We start from the raw sequence: 22202 nt of genomic DNA, 5'->3' as shown, positions 1-22202 counted from the left end.
TTCAGGTCATGATCTCACAGGTTGTGGGATCGAGCCCCGAGATGGGCTTTGTGCTGGTTGTGGAACCTGCTTGGGATTCTCTCTCTCTTTCTTTCTCTCTCTCTCTCTCTCTCTCTCTGCCCACCCCCCCCCCCCCCCACTTGTGCTCTCTTTCTCTCTCTCGAAATAAATAAACTTAAAAAATAGTTAAACCTGGGGCGCCTGGGTGGCTCAGTTGGTTAAGTGGCCAACTTTAGCTCAGGTCATAATCTCATGGTTTGTAGGTTCGAGCCCCACGTCAGGCTCTGTGCTGACAGCTCAGATCCTGGAGCCTGCTTCAGATTCTGTGGCTCCCTCTCTCTCTGCCTCTCCCCTGCTCATGCTGTATCTCAATCTCTCTCTCTCTCTCTCTCTCAAAAAGAAATAAGCCTTAAAAATTTGTTAAAACAGTAAATTTCATGTTATTTTTTACCACAATTAAAAAAATAAGAAACATAAAGCAGCTTAAGTACATGATAGATGTGTAAGTCCAGTAGCATTCCCAGAAAAATCAGGTGTGCATGCTTCTCTAGAATCTTACGTGTCTGCAGCACAACAGTAGGCATTCATTGCACTTGTGGGGGCTGTCGAATTGCATTTGGTCTCCACATATCAACTTTTTAAGTGATTTCCATGAATTGTTCTCAAGGCCAGGTTTTCTGGATAAAGGTTGAAGAAATTACAAAAAAGGTGACTGAAATACGTTTCCATAAATACCAAGTTCCAAATATTACTTTAGAGAAAGAGGAAGAATTACAGGAACTATAGTTTCAAAAGGAGAGTCCATTTCAGCTGAGTTGTTTGTATTCCTACCTTCCAAATGACTGGAATTTTTGGTAAATGACAGCACTAGCAGGGACCTTGGGCAATCGGCTTGTCCAGACCATGCCTTCAGGAAAATAAGATATCATCGTTCCATTTCGCAGATGAGGCAATCCTGGTGCTTAGAGAGGTAGAGAACCTCGGCTCAAGTCACACAATAAGTGAAGGAGTTGGCGTCCAGAACTTGGGGCTCCTGCCCACCAGGACCTGGGCTTATTTCTGCTATGTCATACTCTGTTTTCCATAAGTCCCAGGATCTCGTTTCTCTAGCACATTCTAGAGTTCATGTATTAGCCATCCTAATTATTGTGTAAAAAAGAAATCTTTGAGTGTGCCCCCAGGCTAGTGCTCTGGGAAAAAGCGGGTGGTTAAAAAGCTTCTCAGAGTTGGTGTGATGGATATCTGGAATTGAGTCCAAGACTCAGACTCTAGAGACAGGAATCCATGTGATGGTGGATGAATTGGTTGACCTCTCTGACTCTCAGATTCCTCCTCTGTTTAAAAACATGCCCAATTCCAAGAGTTCTTGTGAGTCAAATGAGATTTGTTTGTGAAGGTATTTTGTACAGTATAAAGAAAATGGTGTTTTTATAAGTGTGGGCCACAGAGTCTTGGGGGTCGCCCAGACCCTTTCAGGAGGTTTACAAGGTTAAAACTGTTTTCATGAATATACTAAGATGTTATTTACTTTTCTTCACTATAAATCTCTTATACATATTCAGTGAGGTTCCCAGAGCCTACATGACATTCACATGCACTGTAATAGATGGAACACAGAAGCAGGTATGAGATGTCCCACTGCACTCTATTAGGTTAGATATTAAAGATTGGCAAAAAATGTTACAGTAACTCATTCTATGAATTTTTGTTTTGAAGACCCAGTTATTTTTTACAGAAGTGCTATTTGTGTTAAAATGTACTGGGTTATTACTATTATTTTACACCAATTAATAAATATTTCAAATTTGTTTCAGCTCTGACTTCTAATCTGGTAAATATTGACGGATGTAACCACATAAAGCTTTTTGAGATTCTCATTCTTTCTTTTTTAAAAATTTTTTTATTGTTTATTTAGTTTTGAGAGAGAGACAGTGTAAGCAGGGGAGGCACAGAGAGACAGAGGGAGACACAGAATCCAAAGACACAGGCTCCAGGCTCTGAGCTGTCAACACAGAACCCAGCACGGGACTTGAACCCATGAATTGTGATATCATGACCTGAGCCGAAGTCGGACATTTAACTGACTGAGCCACCCAGGCACTCCTCCCATTATTTCTTAAGAGTGTAAAAATATTTGAGCATTGCTGCCATAAAGTACTGTACAAATAGTAGATATTTTTACTTGTATCACCAACTTAAAAATATATATATATCATGGGGCTTCTGGGTGGTTGAGTCAGTTGAGCGTCCACCTTCGGCTCAGGTCATGATCTCACAGTTCGTGAGTTCGAGCCCCACATCAGGCTCTGGGTGGACAAGCTCAGAGCCTGGAGCCTGCTTCGGATTCTGTGTCTCCCTTTCTGTCTGCCCTCCCCTGCTCATGCTCTGTTTCTCTCACTCTCGAAAATAAAAAATAAAAATTAAAAAAAAAAAAAAAAAAATATATATATATATATATATATATATATCATGATAGAAAAGGATGCACGTTTCTTACAGAAAATTTTTTTTCTGTAAGTTTTTTTTTTTTTAATTTATTTTAGTAATCTCTACACCCAACCAGGGGCTCAAAATAACAACCCTGAGATTAAGAATCACATGCACCTTCGACTGAGCCAGCGGGGTACCCCTCTTATGGAAAATTTAGAAAATTACAGGTAAATATAAAAAAGGAAATAAACATTACCAATAATCCCATTATTGGTTACCATTTTTGTTGTGTTTTTTCTCAGTATTCTTTTATTTTTTTATTTATATTTTTTAATGAAGGTGTCATTACCACACTATGTTACGTTATTTTCAGGTGTCCCATCAGTATTCTTTCATTACAAATATCTAAGCTGTGATTGCCAGGCTTCAGAGTTTTGGGTGACATCAATTGAGGCTGTCATGTGCTGGCCTGTGGCCCCACCCGCAGGATCCCAGCTCCGCACAGTTCTCTCTGGGATTGTGTTTTCTTGTGTGTGCTCATCACTGAGTCTCTTGAGTTACCACATTCGTCCACCACTCTCCCTCTCCTGCTCTGCCCTGTTTGGGGACAGTAGCTGCTAGAGCCTCCCTCCACAGCCTACCAGAGAAGGATACCCCAGTTGCCCTGTCCTGCATCTCCGAAAGGGCACACTCGTTCCCTCCACTGCGGGTGAGCAGGAACCGTCAGGCTGCAGAAGCGGTGGGTGCTGGGTGTGTTGGAACCAGCCCTGAACCAGCTTGTTGGAACCAGCAAGAAGAGCCTTGCTGTGGGCAGGACCTCCCTCCTCCTGGGATGTTTTGTCTTATGGACATTGTCAGTGGGCCATTGTACTGAAAGCGGCTCTTTCTCCTTACCCTCTCCCAGCCCCCCTCCCTTCCTGCCATCTTTCTAGTCCTGAAATAGGAACCCATCACGGGCTAGAGATGTGGCAGTTTACACTCTGAGTGCTGAATATCACCAGAAGCCACTCTCCTCCAGATGACCAAGGTTTAGTACTTTAGGACTTAGTACTTTACAGTAGCAGTCGTCAAACTTTTGGGTCTGTTTTTACTCTTCAAAATTAATAAGAACCTTCAACAACTTTTGATTATGTGGTTCTATCTACCCATATTTACCATGTTAGATATCAGAACTGAAAACAGTTTGAAATATTTATTAATTCATCTCAAATAACAGTAACAACTTGTTACATTTTAACATAGATAATATTTTATGTTGACATTTATGAAAAATAACCATAAAACCATGTTTTTATGAAAACAACCATAAAAATTTTAGTTTTTATGAAATACAGTTTGGGTATCTCACTCCTTCCTGGAAATGGTAAAATCCTATTCCTGCTTTAACTATTCTATGATTCTTTTTTTTTTTAATCTGTGACTCTTAAATTTTAAAAAGTTGGTGTTGATTTCCTAATTAGCAAAATTATTCAAGAAACAATAGTTTTCTCAATTCTGCTTTTACTCACATTGTTATCAAGCTGTAGGACATCCCATTTCTTGCTTTTTAGTACAAAAGGACAACAAAATATTTATAGGAAACTGGAAACAATCCACCATTTTTTTTAAATGTTTATTTGTTTTTGAGAGAGAATGGGAAGGGACAGAGACAGATGGAGACAGGATCCAGAGCAGGCTCTTCACTGACATAAGAAGGCCTGATGTGGGGCTTGAACTGACAAACCGTGAGATCGTGACCTTAGCTGAAGTTGAATGCTTAACTGACTGAGCCACCCAGGCACCCCCACTATTATTTTTTTAATGTTTATTTATTTTGAGAGAGAGAGCACACACTCGTGTGCACACTGGAAAGAGTTGCAGAGAGGGAGAGATAGAGAGAATCCCAAGCAGGCTCCATCCACACCATCAGCCCAGAGCCCAACACGGGGCTTGGTCTCATGAACTGTGAAACCATGACCTGAGCCAAAATCAAGAGTCAGACACTTAACCAAGACTGAGCCACCCAGGTGTCCCAACAGTCCACTGTTATGAATTTGAAAGCTTGTTTGTTTTTTGGTTTTTTCTTTTGTAAGGGGTTGACACTTGGGTTCATGGTTGTGATTTTGATATTACATACATATCTATCCGTCATAGTTTCTATAAGTGAAACAGTTCTTAAGTCTTAGTGAATATTTTATCTTTCTTTTTCTTTTTTTTTTTTTAAGTAAGCGTTGTGCCCAATGTGGGGCTCGAACTCACAACCCTGAGATCGAGTCACATGCTCAACCGACTAAGCCAGCTAGGTACCCCTTAAAGTAAATATATTATTTAAAAATTTTTAATGTTTATATTTTTGAGAGAGAGAGAGAGAGAGAGAGAGACAGAGTGTGAGCAGAGGAGGGGCAGAGAGAGGGAGACATAGAATCTGAAGCAGACTCCAGGCTCTGAGCTGCCAGCACAGAGCCTAATGCGGGGCTCAAACTTGTGAACCGTGAGAACATGACTTGAGCCAAAGTCAGTCACTAACCAACTGAGCCACCTAGATGCTTCTAAAGTAAATATTTTGAAATTTCACAATAGTTTCCAGAGAACACCATGACATCCAGGGGCTTCCCTACCTGAACCACCAATTAGAGATCTCAATGGTCAGCCAAGTCTGTCTTGTCTGCCCAGAGACTGAAAAAGAGAACACTAAGTCAGCCTCCTGTTTCTCACAACAGATGCAGCTCAGAATCCAAAGATGATGCAGGGTGGTTTTATAACTGAAGTATATTATACAGAACTTGGAGAGTTCTCCACATGAGAGCCACAAATGACTTAAAATTTGAGAAACCCTGAAGAAAACATCCAAAGTTCAGTTTTGCAAAGCTCTGAGAAGTCCCTTGGTTACCTGCTCTAAGAACTACACATGCTGGGGGCTCCTGGGTGACTAAGTTGGTTAAGAGTCCGACTTCAGCTCAGGTCATGATCTTGCAGTTCCTGGGTTCAAGCTGTCAAGGCTCTGACAGCTCAGCCTGCAGCCTGCTTTGGATTCTGTGTGTGTGTCTTTCCTTTGTCCCTCTTCTGCTTGTGCGTGCTCTCTCAGAATAAATAAGTAAACATTTTTTTAAAAAATGCATGTGCTGGTTTAGTGTCTAATTGGGCTGATGATGACAATTCTTTGTGTCCTGCACATTTGACTCAGGTGAGATATTACGAAGCATTTTTCTGACTTTAAGGGGTATCTGATGAGTTCCTTTGGGTGCCCACCTTTCAAAGGATAAATAAAAGGAGAATGATTTATTTTGAAATCTGAGCTAACTTTAGGCTTACCTAGATGGGAGATGTGTGAGGTGATCTTTAACAGGTGCAAATTGAAGATCTACATTGAAAGGAGTGAAAGTGTATGTGGTATTTGTGGATCCTATAATTCCAAATAAGAGAAATGGAGTTGGCCACAGGCTTGCCTGAATGCAGGTCACATTCCTTGCTCTCCCTTTGTCTGTCTTCTTCTGCACAGAGAGAGAAGAGAATCCCAAGCTGGTTCTGCTCTGTTAGCACAGAGCCTGATGTGGGGCTCGATCCCATGAACCGTGAGATCATGACCTGAGTGGAAACCAAGAGTCTCCCCCATGTGTGTGCATCCTTAACCAACTGAGCCACCAAGGCACCCCCATTGCTCAGATTTTGCCATGTGACAGCAGAGATATAGCCATACAGCTCTGAAGCCAGGCTTACAATTTGGCATCTGAAATGAAAGAGCAATCTCTCCACCTCTGACTTGGGAAATTCTAGGGAAGGATAGTGTAGGTCAGACTGGGTCCCGTGCTGGAAGGAACAGAAAACTCTGATGGACAGCCTCTGGGGGAAGAGCAGTTTCCTAAAAAATGGTGAGGTAAGGAGGCAAGGGATAGTTGATACCAGAAAGGGCTTGTGTGTCAAAGAGATTTACTCTACCATGAAGGGAATGCCTTTTAACATCATAGTTTTCTAGTTGATATTTCTCCTTTGACCAAGATCAGATTACTGATGCCAAGAGATTGGCTACTTCATGATATTGTAGAGATTGAGTTACTTAACCCCTCTGTGCCTCAGTTTCTCAGACTAATGTAGCTTAATAATACTGTATTTCATGAGGTCATTGTGAGGATTCAATGTTTAGAACAATGCTGGACATACAACAAGGGTTAAATAGATGGCTTAGTTCATGGTAGAGGGACCAGACAATGGGTGGAGCTAGGGCCTGGAACTTCTATTGAGATAAGGTAGGCACTGGGAGGATCGACAGAGTTGTAGATACTGGAAAAGTTCATTCATCTAGTACAGCAAGGTGTCTGAAGGCTATGAATTGGAAACCACAGGTGGTAGTCTAGGCAAGCAACTAGACCTTGAGGGTCTACTTTGAGGGTCTGGCATACTTGTCCTAAAGCAGAGGCAGTACAATACCGCTCTCTCCCTGGCCCTTTTTAAACATTTGGAAATATAGGGGTAGGAGGTTATGGTTGACATTGTGACTTGGATGTGTTTCTGGACTTTAGTGTCTAAGGAAACAGTATTTTTATGGGACAGTCCTATACAGAGAAGAACTATCATTAAAAAATGCCTAAAGCACCCCACCAATGAAAGAAACCAGAATGACCTCAGGAGGCAGGCCCCAGAGTTACCAGGAACGCAAGACAGAGGTACTGAGAAATCCAAGCTTCTGTGGTTGTGATCAGTCACCACGCAATAGGGCCTCTGGGCACCTGACTTTTAGAGCAGGATTCCTGTGTTCTGGAAGGAGACAGAGACTGAAAAGAGCGATGTGGAGCTCTGAGTATATGGGAGCAGAGACAAAGACTCCAGACTCTGAACAGCACTGGATGGTTCATGTGGGACCATGGCCAGCGGGTTCATCTAAGTTCTGCCCCACCTCTGCCACCTACATGCTTGTGAGATACCATTTCTGTAAGTCTTGATTAACTCCCCTGTTAAGGGGGTATAATGAGTATAGCATCTACCACATAGGGGTGCTGTAAGGATCAAGTTTTTAGCATGGCACCTGCCAACATTGTAAGAGTTCCATCAAGGGAAGCAGCGATGATTATTGTTGTCATTAATAACAATGACAGAGATCCATTTAGGAGAATCTGGCTAAAAAGGTAGGATGTTGGCCTTAAGAAAGTAGAAGTGTTGTTACCAATCTGGGACATTAGGTCACAGCCCAATCAGAGTGTGGAGACAGCTCCTCGGTTCCTTCCTGTGTCGGAGGAGGGTTGGTTATTGGGAGGAGGATAGATGTGATGTTGAAATGGGGTTCTAGCAGGTCATTGTGTGAGGAGACAGGAAGTGGAAGATACCAACTTCTCCGTAAAGAAACTAGCAGCTTAGCTGGGGGGCCAGGACTAAAACTCATGAAGAGTTCACAGAATAGTATGTACATATACTCTTATAATTCTGCAAAGTAATATCTATGTTTGGTGATGTATGTAGGGGAAAATAAAAGTCTGAAAGGACATGACCAAAATATTAACAGTGGGGATATCTAGGAGATGAGAACATGATGTTTTAAAAAAAGATTATGACTTTATTTTATAATTAGAAAAAGATGTTAGTTATAAGTGATCTAAGACAGCATGTCATTCAGTTAAGAGTTCTGGAACACCATAGAAATGAGAAACCATGTGTTCTAGAATAATATGGGAAGATCCATAAGGAGGTGGCATTTTGGGAGGTTCCTAAGGGATGGATAGGATTTAGACACGGATGGCAGAAGACCTAAGGGAGTAGATTATCATGATCGGTGTGCCAGTTACCAATTTATTTCCTCTTGGGTCTAAAAGCCATTCTTGGCCCTGCTTTGTGATTCTGAAACTGAACCATATAGACCTTTCTGTCTTGCCAGCTGGCACAGCAGTAGGCTTTGTCCTGCTACGGCATATTTGGGGATGTTGAAAGAACTCTCTGACCAAGGAGGGACTGCAAAAAGCAGATCAAATTAGTAAGATAAAGCACTAGAAAATGTTTCAGGGTCCCAACCTCCAGGCAGAAGAGAAATTCATTCATGACCTGAAAGACTAGTGAGAAATCTTCTCGACATTGCCAAAGATTGCCAAGCGTCTTCCCAAGGATTTTGCCCTCTGGCCTGCTCATCCCTTCCTCCGCAGTCTGTCTTACATGGCCAGGACCTTCCTGACAGGCACCTACTTCTAATTCTGAGCACACTGCACTTTCCACACCACTTTACCTTTGCCCACAGTATTGCCACTACCTGGAACATACTTTTCCATTCTTTGATGCCTTGACAAATATCTGTTTGTCCTTTAAAAGGCTGATCAGGCATCACAATGGTGGAAGAAGTTTCCCCAGATTACTTTCCCTCCAGCTTCATACCTTCCCCTTTGATCTTCTTTCTAGACTGCCTCTATACCATATGTTATCTTCGGCTTATTTAGTGTTATTATTCATCTTTTCCTCCATTAAACTTTTTTTAAATGTTTATTCATTTTTGAGAGAGAGTGTGAACAGGAAAGGGTCATGGAGAGAGGGGGACAGATTGTCCAAAGCAGGATCTGAGCTGACAGTACCAAGGCCAACGTGGGGCTTGAGCTAAAGGAACCATGAGATCATGACCTGAGCTGAAGTCTCACGCCCAACCTACTGAGCCACCCAGGTGCCCCTCCACTATTAAACTTCTTCATGGCTTTAATTCTCCCTGAGCCCTGCAGACAGCCTGGGACATAGCAGGTGGGCTGAACTGACTTAGGCTCTGCCCAGATGGTTGAGGATATCTCTAGAAGGGAGAATGGTATTATTTTTTTAAAGTTTTTATTTATTTATTTTGAGAGAAAGCACTAGTGGGGGAAGGGCAGAGCGAGAGAGAATCCCAAGCAGGCTCTGCACTGACAACATGGAGCCCAAGGTGGGGCTCGATCTCACAAACTGTGAGATCATGACCTGAGCTGAAACCAAGAGTCAGATGCTCAACCGACTGAGCCACCGAGTTGCCCCAAGAATGGTATGATTTGAGAGGATTGGAACACTCAGAATTAGCGGGGGCATCATTGGTACGTATAAAATAGCATTTTAGCATTTCTGGCTTAGGAATGTTTGCAATCTAATATCTATCCCAGTAAGTTCCATTTGCATGATATTTTCCTACCTCTGTCTGTCTGTTCTCTCATACACAGGCAGGGGTAAGTGGTAGGAGAATTAGAATCTACTGTTAATCCATCTGCTTTGGGCCCAACCTATGAAATTATGAGCAGGAAAACACCTGTACTTCCTCATGAGGCTCTTTTCAATGCCCATTTCAGTTAAAATCCCCTCTTAACATAAAGGAGGGAAGAGTTTAGGGGTGAATTATAGAATATCCATCACAGTTGGACTGGGGACAATTGGACTAGTTAAGTAACTCCCTGGATCTCTCTTCCCTATCTGATGACGCTGAGAGCATCTGGATTTTGATTGGACTGCTGCCAGAGCTCATTAGCATAGCGTACCTTGACCTGGATTAGGGAACAGCAGCTCCTGCGTAGAAAATGACCAGAAGCTGCTGGGACCTGAACCAGAGATGAGATTTTTATGACAGTGTTGGCTGCATCTCCAGAAGAAGTCAGAAGGTAAGGAAGCCACAAATCCTGCGGAGAGGCGAATGTAAGGAATGGGACCATAGGCACCCCATTCCTACTGAATTTCATTTGTTTTACTTCCTTTGGTTCTCTGTAGAAATGATGAAATCTGAATACACATTGGCCCAACTTGTTTTAAAAAAGAAAAAAAAAGGAAGTCTTTACGATTTATTTTCTTTAATTCTGGAGGAAAACTGAGTTGAGTTGTTTATTTTTGAAAGGCTGCAGTCTTTACTATGTTTTGTTCTTAACTTTCAGGGAAATAGTAAATTAATGTTTGTTCATTTGGCAAAAATTTATATCTGAGAAAATCAAAAGAGCAATGTAGCTTTCATGCAGCAAGATTTGTTATTCCCCTCCCCTTAATTTATTTGTGTGTGTGTGTGTGTGTGTGTGTTAATTTATTTATTTATTTTGAGAGAAAGTGAGAGAGAGAAAGGAAGGGGCAAAGAGAGAGGGAGAGATCAAGAGAGAGAGAAAGAGAGAGAGAAGGGAAGGGGCAGAGGGAGGGAGAGAGAGAATCCTAAGTAGACTGTCAGCATAGAGCCTGACTTGGGGCTCGAACTCATGAGCCGTGAGATCATGACCTGAGCCTAAACCAAGAGTCAGGTGCTTAACTAACTGATCCACCCAGGTGCCTCTACCCTCCCCTTAATTTAAAAACAAAAGAATTATGTCTATGTCGCATAGACTGAAAATGCAACAATGCTTTAGAATTTTTGATATACGAATCTTGTCATTCAAGGTTTTTTTTTTTTAAGATCAATCTATTCCAATTAGCTATAACAAATTTTAGACAATCTGAGTTACTGTTGTTGAAGTTTAAAGAGGTAAGCACATAAAACTGTTGCCATCACATTTACACTTGATCTTTGTGTCTCACAGACTTGTTATTTAAATCTTCTGAATTCAAGTCTGTCTGTGTCAGCATTTCTTCGGTAACTCAATGTTTATTCCCCAAACATAGAATTTGATTTAAAACTCCTGGGGATTTAACCTTACAAAGCAGCGTTTAAAATGAAGGTGATCGGGGCACCTGGGTGGCTTGGTTGGTTAAGCGTCCAACTTCGGCTCAGGTCATGATCTCACGGTCCGTGAGTTCGAGCCCCGCGTCGGGCTCTGTGCTGACCGCTCAGAGCCTGGAGCCTGTTTCAGATCCTGTGTCTTCCTCTCTTTCTGCCCCTCCCCTGTTCATGCTCTGTCTCTCTCTGTCTCAAAAATAAATAAATGTTAAAAAAATTAAAAAAAATAAAATAAAAAGAAGGTGATGGACTACATGCTCTTTGAGTCTTTGACCACTAGGTTATAGGTGAGTGTGGTAGGCGGGATAGGGAGAGAAGAGACCCCTATTAGCTTGTTATGTAATGGTTATATGTTCAGGTCAACAGTCTTCTCTATCCAGATACTTTCCCTCAGCGTATCTCAGTGATTGACAAGTATTAGGGTTATATAGTTTTTGTTTGTTTTGGTTTTGGTTTTTTTAGTTCTTTTTTTAAATTTAATTTTATTTTTTAATTTACATCCAAATTAGTTAGCATATAATGAAACAATGATTTCAGGAGTAGATTCCTTAGTGCCCCTTACCCATTTAGCCCATCCCCCCCTCCCACAACCCCTCCAGTAACCCTCAGTTTGTTCTCCATATTTATGAGTCTCTTCCGTTTTGTCCCCCGGGTTATATAGTTAAATAAAGGTACATAACTAAGGAACAGAGCTCATGAACTTCCTAAGGTGGAGACTATTAAACTTTTAGTTCAAGTTTACTATTAAGTTGTTTTATGTAACATCATTATGTCCCTTGCTTTTACAAGGGCACCAGCAGTGGAAGTGTCACACTTGTAAACATGTTTCACTTAGTGTTCTAATAAGCATATTTCATCTGCAAAATGATTAATTTTTCCTCAGAGTAGAACTACCTTCCTTTCTTTTCTTCCTTCCTTCTTTCCTTCCTTCCTCTTTCTTTCTTTTTTTACCTTCCTTCCTTCTTTCCTTCCTTTCTTTTCTTTTTTTGTAAATCCTCTTTAACCAATTAGAAACTAGAGCGGTATTTCTAATGGGGGGGAAGAAATGCAGTTTGCACAAACATTTTTGAATGTCTATCATTTACATAAATAATTTAATCAAAGTAAAGTGAGATGGAATTTTCTTGGAGGGGGGAGGGAAGCAGGAGATTGCTATCGGAAAGTCTTGAAGAGTGCTTTGAGTTATAGTAGAAACATTATTTTTAAGCAATAGTTCTCAAACAGTTTTGCCACCCAGGGGACATTTGGCAATGTCTGGAGACATTTTTGGTTGTCACAACAATGGGATGGGTTGCTACTAACACTTAATGGTCATAGACCGAGGATGCTGCTAAACATTCTTTTTTTTTTTTTTTTAAATGTTTGTTTATTTTTGAGAAAGAGAGAGAGAGGGAGAGGAGAGAGCATGAGTGGGGGAGGGGCAGAGAAAGACAGAGAAAATCCCAAGCAGGCTCCATACTGTCAGCGCAGAGCCTGACTCAGGGCTTTATCTCACAAACCATGACATCATGATGACCAGAGCCGAAATCAAGAGTCACATGCTTAACCCACTGAGTCATCCAGGTGCCCCTGCTATTAAACATTCTACAATGCACAGGATAACCCCCCACAGCAAAGAATTATCAGGTCTAAAATGTCTTTAATGCCAAGGCTTTAGAGGAATCTGATGAGGATATCCATTGATAATATTTGAAGATACAAAGTGCACACTGGATTTATTGAGGAGAGGAAAAATAATCTCTGTGGCAATTTAGATTTAAAAAATTCTTCTAGATACCTTTGGTTGTGATGTTTCCCACTTGTAACTTGAACCACATGTTAGCTAATGTACAAAAGTGTATCCATGAAAATAACTCCAAGCCAGTTCTTCCTCCTGCCCCAGGGAATATGGGGGAAAAGGTTCTAGTCATTGGCTGCAGATGACAATGGTCGCTACTCAGGCTTTCCCAACCTGGAGACGTCTAGCTGTGAGAAAGGAAGCCCACGCCTGAGGTGAAAACGATGATCATGGTGCTTCTGATTCCCCATGGTCAAGCTTTATTTCAACAAGATACTAATGGCTTCTACATTGTTTTTATTTGTATGCTGGTGCTTGAAAAAATGTCAACGAAACAGGTTTTTCTAGCAGACAAGCCCTGATTTTTATTTCTAACGGTCAGTGTTACTATCATTTATTTTTTAGTGTCAGGAATCAGTCTCCAGGTCTAATAAGCTGCTTGAATAAAGAGTGGACTGATCAAGTCTACGAAGCGCCTTTGAAAGCAAAAGTCTCAACCACTTCTGCGGGAAGTTGGATAGACAGAAACCTGTGGGTGATCTGACTATCATGGAGCCTGAGGACTTTGATTCCGAGGAAAAAGAGATGTTAAGCTGGGATATTAATGATATGAAGCTGCCACAGGTATGTACTTGTTATAAGAATCTGCCTTCAGCATGTGGCTATAAAGCTGGACTCTTGACTTGCTAAGACCTAGAAGGAAATTGGAGAGTCCAAGCTGGGGAAATTCCTCTCCTGAAAGCTTCAGCTGGGCATCCAATTGAGGAATTTTAAGAGGGGAAGCCATGACCTATAATTTGAGTGGGGTTTTACTTATCAGATGCCCCCCACACACATACACACACAATAGTTATAGACTGAAACAAAGAAAATGCGACTTCCCTTCTCTTTCAAAGTTGGCTTGGCTGATGTTGCCCCCAACTTAGCTAGCTAGTAGAATAAAATCTATGATAAAGTATTTGCCTGTAGATTGACTCTGCAGAGTACACAAGTTCTCATACAACCTTATTTGCTATAGTAATGATTTTAAATTAAATCTGTAACTGGAACGTCCAAATGATAGTGCTTTCATGGGACTTAGCAGCTCTTCTAGAACTTTTGTTGAGTAATACATGGTACATACATGCTGGGTGTTTTCCAGCGACAGAGTGACTTTCATTTCATATTTTCTCTACCTTTATTTTTGGCACTTGACTTTTTAATTCTTAATTTGGTGGAAAACATTAATTGTTTAAAACTGATGCCCTTTCTGGCATTTGAAGGATGCTTTCCTTGGAGGTTGTTGGAAAGGGTGTTGGGAAGGTTGACTGGAGACCAGCAGTACCTTGTAATGAAAAGGCCAAGCTAGTCTTCCTGATTCCAGGGAACAAGAAATTTGGATTATCCCAAGTGGAGCAGAAAAAAATGAGGTTCCATAGTCTTGATTTATAACCATTCCAGATTTCGTTCTAATAGAGACTTCCACATCACTCCAAATTTCACTCTACTGAATATTTTCTTTTGTTTCTGTTTTCTCCTTAAATTCCCCTCTCCATTACCTCTTGGTAGGTCTTGGAGGAGCTGGAAGACACAAAGTGTACCCTACTTTCCACTCATCTAAGGATAGTTAAATAAACCATAGCTAAATCACATAAGTACCTATTGTAAGGATTTGTCCTTATGGTTTCTCTTAATGGTTTATGATTGTTGTAGCTGTTTTCGGGGAAACTTGAAAGTACGTTTTAGTTATTCCTGGTTCAGGGACCTATATTGATGCTTAGTCCTTTTCTTGATTTCTTGATGTAGTTCACAAGTAGAAGGTGCGTGTCCTAAATATCAAGAGTGGAAGTAAGCAGATACATAGAAAATTTACAGTGTCACATCCTAGAGCAGGGGTTTTAACAGGGCTGGAGAACCCTCTGAAATGGGAGGGAACACTGTGTACTAACATGCACTTTTTTTTCTGGGACAGAAGATCCATATGATTCATCAGATCTGTAGACAAAAGGAAGAACCACTTCTCTGGAGGGAAATTCAGGGCTCATAAAAGTTCATTTTCCCCCATGAATTTCCCAAAACAAAAACAGTCTCAGCTACTCAACACATTAAATTCAGAAATTCACAGCAAAAATACACATTCACTTTTGAAAATCATTTATAGTATCGTTTATAGTTAATCAAAAAGTTTGATTGCTCATGGAAATAACTCCGTGACCCTCAAGTGCCCTTGTAAATATGCCAGGGAAATGATTAAAAGTGCAAAATCTCTTAATATTTTCTAAGCAGAAACAACACCATCCAAATGTGGGTATGTGCTGGCTCTGGAATCCTATCAAGAACCAGCCGAAGTGAAAAATAAAAAGATTTCTAAGCAGATTAAGTTGTATATTTTGTGAGCATATCTGGAGGCTGAGCGGTTACATTGTGTAAACCAGGGTATGGAGACAAATGCCTGGCTTGGGATTCCAGTTCTGCCTCTTTTTTTAACCTGTAAAGCCTTAGGGAGTTGTTTACCCTTACTGAGACTCCCTTTCCCCTTCTGAAAATGAGGCAGTTGTACTCACTAGTCTCTTATAGAACCTTTCAGTTCTAATCGTCTAGGATTCTGTGACCTGAGGTTAGGAAGGCAGCCTGCCCTCTAGAACTGGGGGCCCAGTGCTAACACAATGCCTGGCATGTTAACATGCCAGCAAATAACAAATGTGGAATTCATTAGCGAATGGCTCCACTGCTTAGAGTCTGTGGGACTCTAAACAAATCGATTTTCTCAAGTCTCAGTTACCTGCTCGGTAAAAGGAAAATAGTAATTCCTTATATACCTTGCCTCAGTCTCTAAACTCTTTAGAGCAGTGTTTCCCAAAGTATGTTCTATAGAGTATAAGTGACGAGGTATTTTTGTGGGTATTATAAAGAAAGAGAAAACAGAAACACTAGATTCAACAAAGTTAAACAGATTTCTTTGCTGCAGACTTGAAGACTTCCATCCATGCAATGGCAGTGCTCCCAAGGAGAGGCTGTGTTAGGCACTTTGGCCCTGACTTGTTTTTGGCTCTAGAGCCCTCTTTGTGGAGCCCTGCCGGCGAGTAATGTTCCTCATGTCACCTGTTTGGGCACAAAAAATGTGGTTTAAAGGATCAAATGCAATTGCTTGTCATTGTTATAAATTTCCCCAGTGTCATTCTTTGTCACATTCATACAAGGAATTTAGAATTTATTTTTCATGATTTTGTGTTCTTGCCAGAATGATTACTTCTGCAGTGTGTAGGCAAATACCTATAACTTGTAGACCAATTTCTTTCCTGCTAATCTACTCACATGCTTCAAGTTTCAGGATGGTCACCTGAATGTTAATTGCATCTTCTGTTACCCTAAATTCCATGTCCCCTTGTACATCTCAGTTATGTCAAGATATATGGATTAAATTTTGGCAACAGTGAATGGTGATGTCCTCATTAGGACATCTAACATTTCCAAATGACTAGAATGTGCCAGACACTACAGCAGTCTCCAGGGATACAGAGGCCATGAAGCTATGTTAACTTTCATGGAAGGGCTCATGATTATCTGGGCAAATGTAACAAGGTCTGTGCCTGAATGGAAAACCTATGTCATACAGAAAAACGCTGGAGGTACTTGAAAGAGGAAGTCTGTAATTCAGGGCCCCTTGGGCATGGGAAGCAAGGCAGAGATTCTGGCAAAGGGCTTTCTCTGGAGAAGCTGTAAAATGTAAAAGGATTAGGGCAGGGGAAGGAAGCAAACAGGACAGTCAAGGTAGAGCAGGTCACCAATGTCCGAAGGCTATTCAGCCTCTACAGTTGAGGGAGCTTGTGCATAGGCATTCGGCCAGGATATTTGGGAAGTTACTGGCAGGAAAGGTGGCTTGGAAGCAGGCTATCCTAAGAGGATTCCATTGTTTTCTAGGAAGTGGGCAGCCACTAGGCTTTTGGGGCTGGACAGGATCATGATCAGATCCAGGGCTCAGAGTCCACTTGCCCTTGCTAAGTCATCTCTCCCCTCTATTTGTTTCATGTGTGCTTCCTTCTTTCAGCTGCATGTATGTCTTTATCAGTCTTCATTTCACTTGTTTCTGGTCGCTCCTCTAACTTGTGGTTATTTTTATACCATTTCTCCTTACTCCAGCCCCCAGGGACCCAACCCAGAACGGCAGGCACTCAACTTACTCAAAAGCATCATTGATAAAATGTCTCTATTCCAGGGTAATGTGATATACCAATTTTGCTTTCCTGTTTTATTTCTCCTTAAATTACATTTTTCATTTTAAAAGTTCAAATATAATTGCTTTAGGGTTTGCTTGGTCCAAGCAGCAAATGTCTGGTGTTGGTTTAGTCTTACCTTCATTAAAAATGTTAATTACAAATTCCTGGAAAGTGGCACAATCTCATTAATACGACTCTAACACTTGACAGCCTTGAATACCTAGGAAAGTTCTTTTTTTCTTTTTGTTGGTTGAAAATTGGGAAGGGAATCACTTCTTTTGCTTCCTAAGTAGTAGCCACTTCAGCAGGGTGCCAGTTTCTGTGAGCACAAATACATGGTGTTCCAGTGGCACCACAGCAGACAAACCCTGAATCATTTTGTTCCTACGCAGGGGCAGTGTTCAGATTAAACCTGTGACCAAGGGTGCCTGGCTGGCTCAATTGATAAAGCATGCAGATTTCGATATCAGGGTAGTGTGTTCAATCCCCACATTGGGTATAGAGCTTACTTTACTTTTTCTATTTTTTTTCATTCATAACTTTTCACTTGGGTCTTTTTTTTTTTCTAAATATAATTTATTGTCAAGTTACCTAACGTACAGTGTATACAATGTGCTCTTGGTTTCATGAGTAGATTTCCATGATTCATTGCTTACATACAACACCCAGTGCTCATCCCAAGTGCCCTCCTCAATGCCTATCACCCATTCTCCCCTCCCCGCCATCAACCCTCAGTTTGTTCTCTGCATTTAAGGGTCTCTTATGGTTTCCCTCCCTCTCTGTTTTTATCTTATTTTTCCTTCCCTTCCCCTATGTTCATCTGTTGTGTTTCTTAAATTCCACATATGAGTGAAATCATAGGATATTTGTCTTATTTCACTTAGCATAATACCCTCCAGTTCCATCCATGTTGTTGCAAATGGCAAGATTTCATAATATATACATACATATATATATATATATATATATATATATATATATATATATCCATTCATCAGTTGATGGACATTTAGGCTCTTTCCATAATTTAGCTATTATTGATAGTGCTGCTGTAAACATTGGGATGGCAATGATTTCATAATATAAATGGCAAGATTTCATTATATATATATATATATATATATCTCCATTCATCAGTTGATGGACATTTAGGCTCTTTCCATAATTTAGCTATTATTGATAGTGCTGCTGTAAACATTGGGATGCATGTTAGAGCTTACTTTAAAAAAAAAAAATCCGGGCCGCCTGGGTGGCTCAGTCGGCTAAGCGTCCAACATCAGCTCAGGTCACGATCTCGCAGTTCGTGGGTTCGAGCCCCGCGTCGGTGTCTGTGCTGACAGCTCAGAGCCTGGAGCCTGTTTCAGATTCTGTGTCTCCCTCTCTCTCTGACCCACCCTGTTCATGCTCTATCTCTCTCTGTCTCAAAAATAAATAAACGTTAAAAAAAAAAATTTTTTAAAAAAATCCATGGCCAAAGCCACACAAAGTCATTAACTCACAAAATCACAAGGTTTAAGTACATTCTTTCATAGAGAAAAGATTTTTAAAAAATATACATAGGCTAAACATAAATACAGGCCAACCTAAAACCTAGTGAATCAACCACAAAAAAAGCCATGTCTTCAGTTAGTTAATTCCTGGACCGTGATTTTAGCCAGCAAGGTTGTCTTTGCCTTAAACTCGTAAGCAAAGGTGAACCTTTGAGCTCTTTCAGTGAATTCATGTGGTTAGTGTAATCACAGTGAGCCAGTAATCGTAATCAAATGTGTCTTGGTGTCAGGTAAACCAGATTCTGGATCTCTTGTCAATTATTATCTGCCTGCGTGATCAGGCATTGTTGGTCTGACAGGGCCACCTGTGACTTTGTCCTCCTTGTTGGTGTTCTCCTTGATCTATGCTGGGCCCCCTTGGTCATCGAATCCCCACTGCTGGAGCCAGTTCTGCCACCCCGTGCTTCTGGTGTGATGGGGATAGGAACATTACTGCATCTGTGGTAGGAGAAACTCTTCTCTGGGTGCCTTCCAGAAGGTCTCTTGGTTAGTCAGGTAGAGTAGAAAAGGGAAGGAAGAAGAGAAGAGAGAGGTAGGTGATGAAGAATATGGAAAGTGGGGTACTCTGGCCCACCTTAGTGTTGTCCAAGCAAATAAGGAAATTTTTGTTTTGAGTTTTGTCCCTTTAACGAAGGTAGGAAATTGCCGTGTTAGCCTAAGAAGTTATTTGTGAGCTAACTCGAAAACATTTTGTTGAGTTGAATTTCTTCCTTTCATAACACTTGAAGTTTGGTTTCCAGTTGGCCAGAAGAGCTAAGTTCCTGAAAAGTTGTATATAAATCAAAATGCTGGTCGAATTTTTTTTTCCCTGTGTTCCATAAGTAACATCCAATTTTTTCACTCTTATCTGATTTGCTTAAAGGCATATCTGTTTGCTATCCCTGTTTTATTTGGAAACATTAATTATAAAGAATTAAGCTATGAGGAGGCTGGGTGGCTCAATTGGTTGAGCATCTGACTCTTGATTTCACCTCAGGTCATGATCTTATGGTTGTGAGACCGAGCCCCAGTTTGGGCTCCATGCTGTGCATAGAGCCTGCTTAAGATTCTCTCTCTCCCTCCCTCTCTGCCCCTTCCCACTTGCATATGCAAGTTTGTGCATGCTCTCTCAAAATAAAATAAACTTTAAAAAAAGAATTAAGCTATTCTTAGCATTAAAGAAAATCTGCAGATAATTGCTTTATATGAGAGTGGATTATATTCTAAGTGAAATCTATTTTAATGTAAGTAACAACATGATAATGTAGGTGTTTTGATGCCTTATTTCAGAATTTTGGTTTTCATTTTATTAGTTTTATATAATAGTATATATTTAATTCTTAAGGGACCCTATTAGAACTTTAAGTAGTTAAACTAAGCAGAAAGAGGAAGGATGGGTGCTCCAGAATTCCATGGAGTTGCAAAGATTTTTAGTGAGAGGATTAGATCTCTTAGTAAAAAAATTAGAGAAGTCATAGAAATGTTAGTTAAACCCCCAGTGATGTTACCCATGAGATTATAAAATATAAATTACTTAGATTTACATGTTGGAAACCTTAAGAGTATTCCCTTTAAATTATAAACTTCTTAACCAAGAGGAAAAATAAAGAGTTACTCATGAAAAGTTAGAAATTAAAATAAACAGATCTCTTGAAAAGAAGAAAATATTTTATGGAGATTTGCTAAACAAGATTAAGAAATGATTATTCTTTCTTTTTAAATTTTACCTGTCTGGTGCCTTAAATTTACAAGGCTTTCAGAGATCACGATCATTCATTTGACACCTGAGTTCCTTTGAATTATTGGAATCTGGGTTTTGTCTTAATTTCCACGTCCACTAAGCATTCGACTCAAAAGACTGGGCATAGAGAGTAGCTTGATACGAATACATTTACTCCTAGTAATTTTCTCAAGTCCATACATTGTCAGAATTATTACTGCATTACTGATGAAACTGGAAAAGTAGGCTGTCAGTGGAGAGGCTATCAGGGGAAAAAAAAAAACCTTAAAAGATAGTCAAATGTAGAGGCACCTGGCTGGCTCAGTCAGAAGAGCCTGTGACTCTTGATCTCCAGGTCACGGGTTTGAGCACCACATTGAGTGTAGAGATTACAAAAACAAAAAAACAAAAAACAAAAAAAAAACAAAAAAAAAAAAAAAAAAAACCTTAAAAAATGAAAAGATGGGGCCGCTGAGTGGCTCAGTCAGTGGAGAGTTCAACTCTTGATTTTGGCTTAAGTCATCATCTTCCAGTTCTCAAGTTTAAGCCCTGTGTTGGGCCCCTGAGCTGACAAGCGCAGGGCCAGCTTGAGATTCTTTCTCCCCATCTCTCTCTGTTTCTCCCCTGCTCTCATGCTCACCCTCTCTCTCTCTCTCTCTCTCTCTCTCTCTCTCTAAAAATAAATAAATAAACTTAAAAAAAAGTGTTTAAAAAAAAAGACAGTCAAATGTAGAAAATACCGTAAGCTCTAAAACCTCAACAATGTCAAAATAATTGAAAACACACAGTGTTCTCCAGCTACAAAGGAATCAAACTAGAAATTAATAGCAAAAGGAAATAGGAAAATCTGCAAATACATGGAAACTAAGCAATATATTTCTAAATAATCCGTAAGTCAAAGAGGAAGCTTCCAAGAGAGATACATTAAACTGACCTGGGGGGAAATACAGTGGAGATCATTTCTTCCTCCGAACATCTGAGACACTTGTACGTATAAGTTCCCCTCCTGGTTTGTGCGGTTTATGGTGCTGACCAGCTGCAGGGGCCACTCACGTTTAAAATGAAAATCTCCATTTTTCTACAAGTTTGCTTTGCCCTTTTCTCTGCTATCCTGACTGTTGTGCTTTGTGTTTGACCAGTAGATCTTTATAGTCCAAATTGTTAAAGATCCACATCTGAATGTTTTTTTTAAAGTTCATTTCTGAGAGAGAGAGAGAGAGAGAGAGAGAGAATCCCAAGCAGGCTCCAAGCTGACAGTGCAGACCCCAACTTGGGGAGAGAGAGAGACAGAGAGACAGAGAGAGAGAGAGAGAGAGGGAGAGAATCCCAAGCAGGCTCCGAGCTGATAGTGCAGAGCCCAACTTGGGGCTCCATCCCACAAACTGTGAGATCATGACCTGAGCTGAAAGCAAGAGTCAAACACTCTGAGCCACCCAGGTGCCCTCACATTTTAATGTTTTAACCAGAATTTTTATTACTTCAGAAGATAAATACTGTGTGTTCTATGGTATTACTGTGACCACAGAAAACAAGAGGACGTTGTTTAGAGCCTTGGGTTAGAAGGAAGAGAAGGGGTAGGGGGTAGAACAAGCTGGAGTGGGGCTGCCTGAGGTGAAACTTACTTAGCTCAGAATTACCAGACAATTGGGGGAGGGGAGGGAAGACCTGGAAAAAGCCCACAATCCATTCTGCACCTTAGCCTGGACATGAGTGTTTTCTGGAAGCTCTGTTGTGGAGCAGAGGGGACTCTCTGAACACCACACTGCCTTCTCCTTGCACAGCTTCCTGTTCCCACACCACGACAGGTACAGTGTGGCAGAGGAAGGGCTCACCTGTGCCATTCTGAAAAAGAAGGCTGTGGAAGAAGTTGTGCCACTAAAGCTTTTGCTTTATAGGGGCTTGGACGCCCATCTTGCATTTGGCTTGGCAAAGTTGAAAGCATGAAGTGACATCTTTGTGG

General features: G+C 40.8%; 1 protein-coding gene across 2 annotated transcripts in view; it reads left to right on the top strand.

The window, feature by feature from the left end:
- The window catches only part of GCM1 (glial cells missing transcription factor 1), a 46102-nt gene that overhangs the window by 15819 nt on the left and 8081 nt on the right, over positions 1-22202 (top strand). The window contains exons 1-2 of one of the 2 annotated variants that reach the window (XM_042937320.1): positions 9925-9989; positions 13203-13421. In XM_042937320.1, coding sequence (XP_042793254.1) covers positions 13347-13421 — 75 coding nt within the window. In that variant the 5' untranslated portion in view covers positions 9925-9989; positions 13203-13346. Of the gene's footprint in view, positions 1-9924; positions 9990-13202; positions 13422-22202 lie in introns of those variants that run through there. The other variant, XM_042937321.1, reaches the window with a different exon arrangement.

This window comes from Panthera leo, chromosome B2 (genome assembly GCF_018350215.1).
Source record: "Panthera leo isolate Ple1 chromosome B2, P.leo_Ple1_pat1.1, whole genome shotgun sequence".
In the NCBI taxonomy this organism is placed as follows: domain Eukaryota; kingdom Metazoa; phylum Chordata; class Mammalia; order Carnivora; family Felidae; genus Panthera; species Panthera leo.
Note: the sequence above shows the minus strand (reverse complement) of the source record. Positions and strands in the feature narration are given on the sequence as shown.